Source organism: Colias philodice, chromosome 26 (genome assembly GCF_061535455.1).
Source record: "Colias philodice isolate Cphi_HAF_F1 chromosome 26, ilColPhil1 Martin Lab GWU primary, whole genome shotgun sequence".
NCBI lineage: Eukaryota > Metazoa > Arthropoda > Insecta > Lepidoptera > Pieridae > Colias > Colias philodice.
The window spans coordinates 2,146,502-2,161,614 of record NC_143111.1 but is presented as its reverse complement, the minus strand read 5'-3'; the positions used below and the strand labels follow the sequence as shown (position 1 = coordinate 2,161,614).

Sequence of the window (15,113 nt, the reverse complement as noted above, 5' to 3'; positions counted from 1 at the left end):
CAAACTTAACCGACCCGGTGACAAAAACTGGAACTACTAAAACTACGAACTAAAATCGACATCAGCGACACCGTCACCGGGTCAGTTAAGTTTATGGCACTATAAGTATGTGATTTTTGCACTAAATTTTTTGTACAGTGACGTTTGCGTAGTCGAGCTTCAATTATTTTTGTGTATGTTGAGGAATTTCCATCGCTAATCATTCTGCTATAAATGAGGCCGTGCATTTCTATTGAACATTTAAATCCTTCAACAAGAATACTAAATGCCCACATCCAATTGCAATCGTCCCTAGAACTGCACAATTATTAATATTCATATCACTCCCTTTATCACTAGACAAAGAAAATTTTGCTTTGAGTGAAGAGTGAGTTAAAATGGCGCAGGTTATAAAAACAGACTTTAAAAATCAATTATTGTTTTATGACTTAAATTTTTTAAATAATTGTAAAAAATATTATAATCTACTTGATTTATCTAAAAGTTCCATGGAAAAAATGTCCTATTTGTAACAAAAATTAAATCGCGATAACAATTCATCTGCTTTAAATAGAATGAGAATTATGCCGTAATGAGTTCGTAGATCCTATATAATGAAACTAAATAATTAGTGTTAATCATTAGATAAATATTTCCAATTAAAAATTTAACATTTCGGTCTGTATAGTAACATATTGTCCAAATGCAAGTTTTATTTTTCGTATATCTTTTCTAATTATTCAGGGAATGACAAGACTGAAATAGAGTCATAATTGTAATTTGTATTTCTTTATTTATCATGTATTATTGAAAATATTTAGGTTAAATAATTCAAAATTTTTGTGGGCAAAACTATTTTGGGACAGTTATTAAAAGGACATGTCCACGTGACGAAACAGAATTAATGGGAATAGTACCCATGAGTAGTATTTTTTTTAATAAAATTATATATATTGCGTTGGGAATGTATTTTTTTAATAATACATTCCCAACGCAATGGAAAATTACGCGAGTGATACCGGTGCCCAAAGGTAGAGTGAGTGCAAGCGTTCAAGATTACAGGCCTGTTGCAGTACTATCAACACCTGCAAAGGTTTTTGAAGCCGCTATACAGCACAGGATGTACGAGCAGGTTTCAGGGCAGCTCTGTGATGCACAGCATGGGTTTCGGCCTGCGCGTAGTACTTCCACTAACTTACTCAATATCATGGCGTACTTAGTACCGGCGGTGGATGCAGGAGTTCAGGTAGACGTGGTATACCTGGACTTCCAAAAAGCATTTGACACCGTCGACAATGATGTCTTATTGAGGAAGTTGGCGGAAGTAGGATGCACACCGAAACTCTTGCAATTCTGGGCATCTTATATGCAAGACCGACAGCAGTATGTCTCTTTCAAGAGGTGTGAGTCCGATCCCTATTCCACGACATCTGGCGTAAGTCAAGGCAGTAATCTCGGTCCCCTGGAGTTCGTCTTAATGATTAACGACTTGCCAGATGTCCTGGAGTACAGTCAGTGCCTGTTATTTGCTGATGATCTGAAAGTTTTTCTCCGAGTAAACGAGGAGGCGGACTGTGAGCGCCTACAAAGAGACTTACTAAATATATTCGAATGGAGTCTGCGAAATAAGCTATATTTTAATATAGCTAAGTGCTCTGTAGTTAGTTTCACTCGCGCAAATAAAAGTATAAACTACAGTTACTCGCTTGGATCCGTTCCTATTCAACGGGTGAATAAGGTGCGCGATCTAGGAGTTTACTTCACGCCTGATCTGATGTTTCGTGAGCACATCACAAACATTTGCAAAAAAGCTTACAAAAACCTTGGGTTCCTTTTGCGCCAAACAAAAGATTTCACTAATATTACAACGATAAAAGTGCTCTTCAACGCGTTAATACGCAGTCACATGGAGCACAATTCAGTTGTTTGGTCGTCCCACGAAGAAAAATATAATATAATGTTAGAGCGGGTCCAGAACAAATACATTAGATATCTTTATTTAAAGCTATATGGGGTGTACCCCTTTTACCCGTTAATGTATCCTACACTATTCATTTTGGGTATGGTAGGATACAATGAACTGAGGGTGCGACGGGAATTCTCCATTGCGCTATACTTTATACAGTTATTGAGGGGATTTGCACATAATCCCGGAGTACTCCAATCCCTCTCGCTGTATGTGCCGGACAAGTACGTTGAGAAGCGTCACAAGCCCCCACTACTCTACGTGCCGCAAGCACGAGCCAAGCTGCTTGCGAAGTCTCCTCTGGTGCGAGCACTCCGCGTTCTTAATGACCTCCATGGGAGGGTGGACATATTTACATGCAAGTTGGGTGAATTATCAAAGGTTCTTCTTTATATTATTTGTTATTAATTTATTATTTTTAGATTGTATTTATTATTGGATTATATTTTATTATTGGATTGTGTATATTGTCATTGTATGTCCATTTAGTAGATTGTAAGTTTATAAGTTTAAGTTTTTAGTATTAGTATTCGTTTTAATATATGTATAAGAATTTTAGTTTTAGTCAGTACCGCATTGGGTTAATCCTGTAAAGGTAATTGATATGTGTGTGAATAAATAAATAAATAAATAAATAAATAGTTCTTTTTTAATTGTTTATTTTTATGTTTTAATGTATTTTTTGTGTAGTAAAATGCATATTCTAAATTGAACCATAAATGCTCATTTTTATGTATTATATTATGTTTTATTATTATGTTTAAGTGCTTAAAAATATTTATTTGGTAGGGGAGGGGGGGCACAGTAGGGTACTTAACGTTTAATCATTCCTAAAAACTAAAATAATGTAATTAAATTAAAATTTTTATCTTAGAATCATAGCTTACTTCATTGCAAATGCCTGGATACATCTATGTTGATAACGTTATCTCGATCTACGAGATGTAATTACTTAAATTATATAAGGCATTTGACCCGCTATGCCCCATGTATAGTGGGGTTAAGTGGGGTCTCGTATGGGGCATTGTGGGGTAGTCATTATAAGGAACGAAACACAACTTCAAAACGACATAGTTTTATTTCTTAGATACATAACGACAGTTTCAAAAATAAAATATATATATAAATAAAAACAACAACACTTTAGCATAACAAATTCAGTACAAAAACTTCTCTTTATTATTATTTATGTAAGATAAAGAAATCAGAGATCACACAAAAAAACTGTAACACATATCTTTTATAAAACTTAAATATAAAAAAAGGAAATACAGAACTTTGGTACAGTTAAGTAATGAATTACTTTTAGTTAGTTCGACCATCCAAGAACAACCAGGTTGTGGAGAAGGTTGCTTAGGATGGGTTTGTATATTCCTATCCTGTTGTAGTATTTGCGATGGTGGTGTCTTGTTACCGGTCAAAATTTCTTGGAGTGGTTGTCTGAGTGGCGTTTTGGCACCAGAGTCACCTTCTGGAGTTTCTTGCCTCATTGGAATGTTGTCTCTCTGCGAAATGGCTTCGTTAACTAAAGACACCTCAGCAGGCTCAGTAGTGTCCGCGGGTGCAAAAACTACGTCAGGGAAAACATCCTTGTTTACAGGCCATATACCTGTGGCTCTGAATGAATTAATAGCAGTCGTCATTGTTGCTGCAGATTTTGTATCTGCTTTTCCGAATAGTCCAGCTGTCTGAAATTGTGTCACCACACGTCCGGGATGGCTCAATTCTTTCGCAACCAATTCTTTATTTCGGTGGAATAATATGTGCTTATAGGTTTCATGAACCCAACATCCAGTGGTTGGAGTCGGTGTGTGCAGTGAGGTGGGAAACACAATAAAATAACACCAATTTCGAGCCAAATCAATGACCTCCACAGATTTAACATGTGTTGCATGACCGTCTAGCAATAAAGTTCTGGATTATCTTCGGTGGAATGCGACCACTCAATGAATCTCTTTAGCCAAAGGACAAACAAGGGACCTTGGATCCACCCAGATTCGTGACATTCTCCCCAAGACCCAGCTGGTCCGCCATCAAGCAACTCCGGTATCATTCACTTCCTTGGAAATATGAACATTGGCGGCATATAGTTGCCAACTGCGCTGAAGCAGAGAATTGTGGTCATTAGTTTTCCCCTTTCTACGGAGGTCAGTGTTCCTACCTGCCTTTTGCCACAAGTAGCATTTTAGTTTAGATTAGTTAGTGTTAGTAGATTTTTGTTTTAACGATCCATAAAGATGCAAGGCTTAATATTTCAACTCTATATTTGAATGTTTAATACATAAACATGTATTCCTTGAATTTAGATTGGGGTAGACGATGTAAAATGGTTTATATTTCTACAGTGTTGTCATCCCATACTTGCCACCCAGCTCTTTATATTTTTTAAATAAATTATGTATTGTATCAACTGTGTATCTTATTTGGCGCTTTTCTTTTCCACGAACACTGCATTCTTTTTTTCCTGCTGTAGATCTAATTACGTCATTTCTTAACCAAAACAAAAAAAGCATTTCAATGTAAGTATTTATTTGAACTACTAAAATCAAGAAATTCAATGCCTTCATATGAAAAATCACTGTCAGTATCATTATTACGCACAGAAATGATGAAAGGTTCTAACTCAGTTTCGGATATCCTGTCTCTTACTTTAACTGTATCAGATGGCCATAAAGGCCATAAAGACCAAAATTTACCAAGTCTACCTGTACTTTCGAATTCTCATCTGCACTCAGTTGGACAGCTTACAAGTGACGGCATAGTGCATATACAGGGTGTAATCGTTAAGTGTGCACAAGCGATTATTCCGTAACTATTGCAGATATAAAAAAACTTTAAAATGATATCGAAAGTACGTTTTATTTTTAAAATTTTAATACGGCCATTTTACTCATTAGGTTACGGAATAATCGCCTGTGCACACTTAACGATTACACCCTGTATATCGTTCTAGATAGGTCACCTGGTGGTTCAAATGATCCATATTTTTTTTCTATACGGGCCTGTAGTCTAGTATATAAACAATTATAATGATACGTACCTGTCAACAGAATTTATTTTTTGGTCACGGCTTTTTTTTCTCGTATTCCGTTCTATATTATCCCAACGTGTTTTGAGCTGTTCCGTACTTCTAACGCAAAACGAGCTCAAAGAATTAAATTCTTCTGCTAGATTTCTTCAACCTTCATTTTTTATAGCCGTTGTTGTTGCATCCGTTTTTTGTATTTTCTACAATATCTTTATACTTTGAAACTAAGTGAATAAGTGTTTCTTTTTCGTTAGACGAGAAATTTAAACCGCGGATTTTCTTCGACATTCTTATATTGATTTAAGTAACTCAAAATAAAATAAAAATAAACAAGAACAATGACGATAAAAAAATCTCGAAATAACTTCAAAAATTTGTAACGATGGTGTTTTTCTCACTTGAGTCCTTTATTATAATTTTATTTATTTATTTATTTATTTACAGTGGAGCGTCGATTATCCGAACGTCGCTCAACCGAACGACCGCTTATCCGAACATAGTACGTACGGGTCAATGCCCCCACCTCTCACCACCGCCCGCCCGCGCGTCAGTTTTCGCACACTTGTCGCACTTCGTTATTGAACGTCCTAGTAACTGCTAGTCGATAAACAAAGTTTTTCCGCGTGAAAGTAAACTCTTTCTTTGAAATGCCTAAACGTAAGCGTGTTGTCCTTTCTATGAAAGATAAATACGACATTAATAAACGGTTGGAAGAAGGCGAACCTGCAACCAAGTTATCTATTGAATACAAAGTTGGTAAGTCTACCATTACGGATATAAAAAAACAAAAGACGAGCATAAGTAACTTTATATCCTGCATAATTTGGTACCCGGGATCTTCATCGTCGATATCCATCCATTCTTGAACCTGTTCTTCATCACATTCGTGGCAATCAAGATTTTTTAGCATTTCTATCATTTCAGATACATCTTCGTGTTTCTCATTTATACATCCAATTTGAGGATCTCCCTCTATATCCAAAACTTTATTCCACGCTTTTTTCAAGTTCTGTTCTTTTAAACTGTCCCATGCTGCTCCGATCATATAGGACGCGTCTTTTAAATCAATCTTTTTATGATTTCTTATCTATTAAATATCTATATAACAATTCTTTTCTATAATACCGTTTGAAAGTCTCAATAACGCCTTGATCCATGGGCTGTAATAATGAAGTCACGCTAGGTGGAAGAAACATGACTTTTACAAACTCATCTTTTTCATTTAGATGTCACATGAGTTGGGGCGTTATCAAAAAGCAATAATGTTTTCTCTCTTTAACCATTTTTCAATTGGTGGGCTTTTACAAAGGGGATAAAAGTTTCTACAAACCATTCCACGAAAATTGTACTATCCATCCAAGCACTCTTTTGCGAAGTATAAACGATAGGCATGGCAGACATATTAACGTGCTTGAAACAACATGGTTTCTTACTATTACCAATTACAAGCATGGGCAGTCGGTGGCTGCCAGTAGCATTAGCGCATGCTAAGGCAGTGATACGATCCTTGCTTATTTTAGGACCAGGTGCCGCGAAAAACTCATGCAATTTCGCGGCAAAGCTTTCCAATTAAGCCTGGTTTCGTCTGCATTGAAAACGTTTTCCAGAGCGTAATTTTCTTGGTTCAGTATATCCCTTAGTTTGATTCTGAATGATTCAGCTGCTGATGAATCAGCAGATAGTTTTCTCCTTCTATTTGAAGCTCACGAATGCCATGTCTTGACTTAAATCGTTTTAACCAGCCTGTGCTCGCTTGAAAATTAGACGTCCCTCCTAGTTTTTCGTTAAATTGAACTGCTTTTTCACACAGTATTGGACCAGAAATAGGTTCTCCTTGGCATCTTTTTTGAGTAAACCACTTAAATACAGCATCATCTAAATTCGTATTTGAGGCAAGCTTCATCGTTTTACGACTGGAGGATCCGTCAGAATACCGGGAAAGGAGTGGTTGGTCTCATTTCAAAATCGACATAACCTTTCGGTTAAAAAACCACAGGCTGTTGAATACGCTCGGAAAACAGCAGTTTATCCATTTGTGATTTATGATTGATGAGTACTTTGATTTACTCCAAACAACTATAATGGAATTAGGTTTAGCAGACAAGCCTAATGCAATCTGGAACTTAGACGAGACCAGTTTTTCAAAAGATCCTTCGAAAACCAAAATTGTAGGTGTAAAGTGTAAATTCCATGCAGCAACACCTGGGAGTTATAGCAACACCTGGGAGAGATAACACGACGGTGTTACTAGGTGCGATAGGAAAATATGTTTGGGACGACTGAACTTAGCCTGATGCATTTCCAGGTACGACATATGCCGCGACAAAAAATGTTTATTCTTCCTGTTTATGATTATGCATTTCTTTACCTAAATTATTTAATTAAAAACATGGTATGTACTATGTATCCCGTTTGCGTTAATAATAATGTTAATGACCATGACAATTTAAAAACTTATATTTAATTTAAGTTTATTTGGTTACTTTCAGGCGATCATTATGATCATAACTACAGTAAAAAAGAAGAAATTGAGGAAATTGTGGAAAATCCAGTGGTTGTCCGAAGTAATGATACTCATTTTTCAAACTAACTTAAGTTTTACTAAAACTTATGTTAAATTTTTTCCATATACCATTTTCTCATTTAAGAACATCCAGTTGATCATTTATATTCAAGACCAGCAGATATATGTATTTGCAGACCCTCCTGCATCTTCTTTATCCTATCTTTAAAAACTTTAAATTTTTTAGTACCTGTGGTAAATAATACTGGCGTGTTTAATTTTTTAGTACCATGGTTTTTAATTTTACATTCATCAACCCATATGAAACCTCTTTGTACACAATACAATTGAAAGTTACCAATTACTCTTTCACACAAACTTCTTGACCACGAAATAAGGTTCATGTGACAAGAACTGAAAAAACTGGAGAGAAGATTGAAGTTCCATGTCCTTCAGCCTTGAAGGACTACAACAAGAACATGAATTTCGTGGACAAATTGGACCAGTTGAAAGGGAGCTACGCAATCGATCGCAAGTCAAAGAAGTGGTCGCATTGTATATTTTTTCATTTTCTAGATTGCACAGTGGTAAACGCTTTTATCATCTAAAAGATCTCCAAAAAGACCGCAACACTTGTTTAGATGAATTTTGTCTGAAAGATTTTCGGCGACAAGTTTACCAAGATATGTTGGCTCCTGCATATGTCAGTAACAAGAGTGGACTGTCGCGCAGCTCTAGCAAACCTAACTCACCTACCTGCTCTTTTATCAAGAAACACAAGCCTGAAGTCCCACGTGCAATAAGGGTTTCTCTAGCAAACCATCAGCCTGTAAGAGGCACTTCAAGACGCTGCAGTGTATATAGCACAAAAGACATGCCAGTGCTTATGCTGTATGGAGCTGCAAGATATGCAAGGTACCTCTCTGCTACCGAGAAGGAAAAACTTGTTTTAATGACCATCAGGAATATTTTTAATATTAATGTTCCTAATTTGATTCTGATCTCATATTTCTGTAATTTTAAATAAATACATTATTTTTCGTAAAATTGTGCATGTTTATTTCACAGTGGTCACCCTAGGTAAGAAATTAAAAAAAAATACAGATATGACTTATTTTAGGCCTAGAGACTTCATTTTTCTGAAAATTGTTTTACTTTTATCGGTATCAAAAATCTGTGCCGTAAAAAGTTAATCTTTTTGGTTATTATGGTCCTTAGTGTCATTCATATTATTTAAGCGACGATTTCAAAAACGAAATTTTATACAAGCAATATTGGAATAAATATTGCTTTAAAAAATAGTGAGATGGCAAACGTTAAAATGTTGCTCAAGATACCTAAATAGTTACCTGATATTCTTGCTTCTCCCTTACTTATAATTGAATGTTTCTTCTATTTACAGATGTGATTCATAGTGTGGGTCAAACTATGTATGTTTCTAGGAACCTAAAAAGTATACAGTCAAAGCCTAATTTTTTATATTTTTATTTTATTTTTTATTCTTTTACAGCCAACAAATTGTCCACACACAGCAGGTGCTTTATAAAAAAAATGAGGAAAATTGTTGTTGAAGAAAACAAGACTCAGAAGCCATTTTTGCAAAGATAAAATAAAAATTGTTTAATGAAAATTTTGAGAAAATGTCACAACAAACCCAAGATTTTCTATTCATGCATTTAAAAATAGCAAATAGAAAGAAGAAGGCAATGAGATACACAACCAGTGAAAAGCATTTGGCGTTTGGTTGCTCCAAAAAATATTTAATTTGCCCAGTAAACGAACTTTAAATCGTTTGGCTGAAAATATCATGTTCAATGTGGGACTAAATGACAATATTTTTCTAGTAATAAAGCACAAAATACAGCAATGGGACACAAAGAAGAAACTGTGTTCTATTTTGTTTGATGAGGTTGCTCTGACACCTCATCTCACTTATGTTGAGTCCCAAGATGAGATAAGAGGATTTAAAGACTTTGGGTATGAAAGAGTACTATACGTTTTGCGATCATGCCTTAGTAATCATGCTAAAAGGAGTGTGCTCAAACTGGAGACAACCTACATTAATATGTGGTTTTCTTTTGTGAGGGAACAACTGCAGTAGTAAGAATTTTAAAGGAAGTGGTCACTAAAGTGTCAGAGTCCGAACCGACCAAGGCTCGACTTTTAGAACAGCCATAAATATCTTGAAATTGGAGACTGCACGAAAAAGGATTTTAAATGAGGAATGCAATGGTGAGTAGATAAAATCTCTTTACGAATAGTCCTTGCATGCACATTGTCTGCTTAAAAGTTGGAAAACACCTGAGATAAAAAGTACCCATCAACATTGTATCTAAATATCCATCTGTATGTTAGTACATGTCATATGTCTCCTGTGTGCTAATTTTAATCTGTAATCTGACCTGTAATACTTACATCAAATTAAATTTTTGAACTCAATATACTTTTTTTTTTGCAGATGGAATTATTGAGGAGGTGTCAGGACAACAGTTAAGTGTAGTGTTTGATCCCCCACACCCTCTTAAAGGCCTTAGGAACAACCTGCTCACAAAAGATATACTCTTCAGAGGCAAAGTTGCCACATGGAAGGATATTCAAACAGTATTTGATGCTGATTGCCAACTAGGTCACACTAGAATGCATAAAAAAGACAGAGCAACATGTTTTCGCAGCAGAAATGAAGAAGATGAAAGTTAGTGTAGCTGCCCAAACTCTGAGTGCAACAACCAGTGGAATGCTTAAATGTGCTTAATGGATATACAGGTGCTGTAACCACTACCATTTCCATAAGATGTCTTGTTTCAACCCCATAGAAGGCAAGAACAACCAAAAATAATCTCTCGTTACAACCAGGCACTGTGTATTTCCAGATTGTGAGAATGTTGAACTGTTATTGGTACCAACACTGTTAAAAGAAGAGGTTTTAAAACGCTTCAGAATTTATATTCCACAAAATGCACGAATATGTAATTATCATTTGTATAATGATTTTTGGGATCAATTACAAGTAAACTATTCAGATTTTACTGGTACTCAGATGGACAACTTGCTAGATATGATGGAAAGAATTTCAAATAGAGACAGTTATCTTGGCTGAACAACTTGTGCCTCTTTATTTGGGCCTAAGTCAAATGACTGTTTAAAATGTTGCGCAGAGGAATACAGTTTTTATGGAAATACCTCAATGCCCGTTGAATCAAAGCCTGCAATCACGATTTGTGATGTTACATATTATGTATTTGTGCAAAGTAGCAGTCATTACTTATTCCAAAAACAGACATATAGCTTACATAAATAGACCAATTTAGTGAAACCATTCATTATGATATGTTATGATGGACATATTTTAGACTGCTTGGGGCCTTACAAAGCTATAATGAATGATGCCACTATTATGAGTAAGGAATTTAATAGGACAGATGGTGATATGCAGTCATATTTCCGATGCGGAGATGTGTTTATACTTGACAGAGGATTCAGGGATGTCAATGAGTTACATGGATATGGCCATGATACTCACATGCCTGAATCCTTATTAGAAGGCTACCGCCAATTAACAACTAAACAAGCAAATCGGTCCATTTGGCGGGCATAGTGGAAGCTCAGAATTTAAATAAACGTTATACGACTTTCAAAATATCGATGCGGACTTCCCTGACCTGAATGACTTTCCGAGGTTAACCATAGATGATTTGAAGAGGTTGGCTGTCGGAATGTACCAAAGGTCTCTCTGGTCATGCAGCCATTATCCGAACGCCGACGAATGATGCGATCGCTGCTACCGGAGAATTCATATCTGTCACACGTCTTTGATAACGTAGGTAAGTTAATCTGTAAGTCCTTCTGTACGCGCCGCCGCTAGTAAGTAGCTTTAGAAATTAGTACCTAACCATATTACTTGCTCTGTTTTAGTAACGAAATAAACGTTATCAAGATTGGACGTGCGTTTTACTTAACCAAGTATTACCAAGCAAAAGTGAACCTTATTGCCGCAACATATGGTCCATCGCCGGATAGAATTAATGATAATTACGTCGAGAAACCGGTTTCTACGGAAGGATTCTAAGAGTGACAAGTTACAGATTATCGTTATTTACTTTACACGTTTATTCGTTACTCGTACAATATTGATAAAATACTAAACATGAGTGGTGTCGAGCAGTTACTCGCCTTATTGGAGGATACGGCTTTATTATTACAAAAGGCGCAAACTAATTTAAAAAAGTGTCCAAAACAACGACTGACGAAGGGGTACGTGGAAGCCCGCTTACAAAGTATTGAGGAGTATTGGAACACTTTCAAAGAGGCTCACAATAGTTTAGTGAGAACAGTACCTAAAGAAAAGAAATCTGAAATATCGTATTTTGTGAACGAAGATTTTTTTGTATTTGAAGATCTTTATTTATGCATCAAAGCCGATTTAAAAGATCTTTTAATAAACGCTAATAAGAATCCCGCCTATGGAACAAGTTTGGAAGTAGCAAATAACGCGAACGAGCAGTTAAAGCTGCCTAAAATATTGCTACCGACGTTTTCGGGTTCATATGAAGATTGGCCCTCGTATAGAGATATGTTTCAGTCATTGGTGCATAATAACTCCGCGCTCGGGGATGTACAAAAATTATATTATTTAAAGAGTAGCTTAACTGGTGAAACTGAAAATATATTAAAACATGTTCAAATAACACAAGCTAATTATGAGCAATCCTGGAATTTATTAAATAAACGATTTGGAAATAAAAAAATGCTGGTTAATTCAATATTTAAAAGATTATTTAATCAAAAGAAAATGAGCTCACAAAATTATAAATTAATAAAAAATTTACTGGATACTACCACGGAGTGCCTTAATAGTTTAAAAAACATAAACATAACCACAGACTCTTGGGATCCTTTAATTATATTTCTGGTTGTACAGAAATTGGACCCAGAGTCACATAAGGATTGGGAAGAGTATGTCCAGACTGATACCGACAAATTACCAAGTTGGGAACAATTACAACAGTTTCTACAATTAAAATTTCGTACTTTGGAGTTATTATCGCCATCGACATCTAAAGAAAGGTCATTCCATATAGCGACGCCCGCAGTGCAATTTAAACCCTGTCCAAAATGTCAACTAGAACATGCTTTATGTCACTGTAAAGAATTTATATCACTTACACCACAACAAAAGAATGAGTTTGTTCGTTCCAATAATATTTGCTTTAATTGTTTATGCAGTGGGCATATGGTGAGCAAATGTCGTTTGCGGGTTTCTTGTAAGGTATGTCAACGGCGTCATCATTCTTTGTTGCATCAGTCAATGGCTGTGGTCAAACCCAGCAACATAGAATCGCACTTTAATCAGGTGGAGGATGAGATAGACGAAGAACAGCAGGAGCAACACTTGGAGGAACAGGTGAACATGAAGAACAGGAGCAATTCTTTATTCTTTATTTTCCAACAAGTGACTGGGTTCAGTGATTTACTGAAACTAAATACCTAGCTGAAACTATTAAAACTGTGACACTCTTCAGCTATCTTTAAGTTTATACAAAAAAAACTAGATAGACAAAAACGTACTGACTCTGCGTTGTTCGTCATCTAAGTATTTTTTTACAATTACTCTGACGTCTTGCATACCGACAAGGATTTCTAGGTCAGCTAACGCTATTGCATGTGATATGATTGCATTCTCTTCAACTTCAGTTAAAGTTGGCGGTCTACCCACATCTTTTGTTTGTTTTTCTTTTAATTTATTTTTAATTGTGCTCCTTGGGATACCGTAAAATTTTGCTGCAGCTCTTTGAGTCAATACACATTGTTTTATTTTTTTTTAAGCATTCTCTCAGGCTCTCTTCAGTATATCTTGTCTTAGTACCGTACTGTCTAGTTTCTGCTTTCGGGCAAGGCTTTTTTCGTGCCATAATTTCGCACTGTGAACGAAAAACAAATAATTGGCAACATCAACAATACATATGAATTTTTTTGGGTAACATTGGCCCGGGTCAAAGTTACCCAGTTTTACTGTGAAAGTATTTTGTTCCAACGAAAATATGAAATTTTCGCCGAAATACTGAATAAATGTCCAAAAAAACACTTACACCTCCTCAGTGAAACATGAAATAATGGGATCAAAGTCAGTAACTCGCAGGAAATGATTTATTTCACTCGCATGATTTCGATGTATCGAAATACGCGCGCCAAAAACAATTTTATTTTTTTGGTCTGTACACAAAATGTCAATATGACACTTGTCAAGTTATAAATGAGAACATTTACGAAGATAGCTAAAGAATATATTAAATAAAAAATGAAATACATTTTCTATGCCTTGTAGCGGTAAATCAATTAAAACTGGCAGTGTGTAAGTGTGGGCCAATGTGTAAAACATGAAGGACAAAGTTACCCAGACTGACGTTGTAGTGAATAAGTTGAAAGTTTTTTTTTTTAATTCACTAAAATAATTTTACTACATACTAATGTACTTAAAGTGATTTCTTCTCCATTCTAGCACTGCTGCTCATGCTTGTACTAGCAGAGAAAGGCAGCCTAGTTAGCAAGAAGAACTCGATTTAATTATTTCTTGTTTTTTCTGGTAATTTACTCCTTCAACCGCTTCATTTTTAATTTCTAAAGGTCAGTCATGTTAATATGACCAAAACATCGGTGCCAGGTGTTACATGAGACCTGCTAAAAGTGACTGTTCAATGTTTAATCTGAACACATCATTTTCCAAGCTCGCTTCATCAATACAAACATACAATACCAGTATTGTATTTGTAAATCTAACATCCATATTTATTCAAGGATACCATTTGCGATCATTTTGCTAAATGAAACAAATTCGTGGTGAGTGTTGCTTTAAGCACAAAACATTGTTCATTTCGACTTTATGTCTGACTGTTTTCACTCACGTAGTAAGTCGAAGATCTCCGGAGTACATCGCTGGACCCTTTTTGTGATCAGCGATTATAATTTCTTTGACTTTCAGTGTGTAGGATATGTTTGATAACAAGTTCTTATTCGAAACCATGTGAGCACTAGCGCCCGAGTCAACGTACCAGTCGAATTGATTGACTTCTCGCGTCATAAAAACTGCACTCAACACATTTGCAGTTGATTTCTGTGTTGAATTGACATTTCCTTTGACCGTTATTGGATGCTACCAAAGTGCAAAGCAAAGTGCAAAGTGCCGCGAGTATTACGATATTTATATATTTTCTTCTTCTTTGTAACTGTAGTGTAACCATCGTTATTCGTATTATTAGATTCTTGACGAATCGCGTTATCTCCAACCATTATGTCTCGATACGTAGGTATAGGCATCAGCTGTAACTCGTCGCAAACCCGCTCCATACGAATAAGCGCAGCCGCAGTCAGCGAACGGCCGCCGTGCGGTGCACTTGTGATATCGACGCCTGCACATAGCGGACTCGCTATGAATGTGCTGAGAGATTCCACTCGTTCCCTGCGTTGGATGAATCATCGTATCATTTTGCAAGCCCGCTGTACTGCTACTGCCTGTATCATTAAATTCATTGTTTCGTTCTCCAGTATTCTTATCATCACGATAAGACTTAGGAAAGGACGAGTGAACCGAGTTACGCGAAGATTGAAGCTCGTGCATTAACTGTTTAACATTTTCCAACTCT

General features: G+C 36.0%; 3 protein-coding genes across 3 annotated transcripts in view; 2 read left to right on the top strand and 1 right to left on the bottom strand.

The window, feature by feature from the left end:
- LOC149476771 (E3 ubiquitin-protein ligase SH3RF1-like) overlaps positions 1 to 15,113 on the bottom strand; it is a 386,219-nt gene that overhangs the window by 254,039 nt on the left and 117,067 nt on the right. The window lies entirely within an intron of this gene.
- On the top strand, positions 7,055 to 11,045 carry LOC149476780 (uncharacterized). Its single transcript, XM_089711579.1, has 5 exons — positions 7,055 to 7,154; positions 7,463 to 7,537; positions 9,321 to 9,453; positions 9,608 to 9,708; positions 9,935 to 11,045. Exons 1-5 carry the CDS (start codon positions 7,055 to 7,057, stop codon positions 10,171 to 10,173), a joined length of 648 nt encoding a protein of 215 aa, XP_089567705.1. The 3' UTR covers positions 10,174 to 11,045.
- On the top strand, positions 11,413 to 12,964 carry LOC149476779 (uncharacterized). The gene has a single exon (XM_089711578.1). The coding sequence runs from the start codon at positions 11,621 to 11,623 to the stop codon at positions 12,962 to 12,964; it is 1,344 nt and encodes a 447-aa protein (XP_089567704.1). The 5' UTR covers positions 11,413 to 11,620.

Bases quoted from the DNA above. Each gene is read 5' to 3' on its own strand.
- LOC149476780 (XM_089711579.1), top strand. From the start codon at position 7,055: ATGGAATTAGGTTTAGCAGACAAGCCTAATGCAATCTGGAACTTAGAC. The intron at 9,454-9,607 runs GTATGAAAGAGT...TGGTCACTAAAG, and splicing joins AGAGGATTTAAAGACTTTGG to TGTCAGAGTCCGAACCGACC. The intron at 9,709-9,934 runs GTGAGTAGATAA...TTTTTTTTGCAG, and splicing joins TTTAAATGAGGAATGCAATG to ATGGAATTATTGAGGAGGTG.
- LOC149476779 (XM_089711578.1), top strand. From the start codon at position 11,621: ATGAGTGGTGTCGAGCAGTTACTCGCCTTATTGGAGGATACGGCTTTA.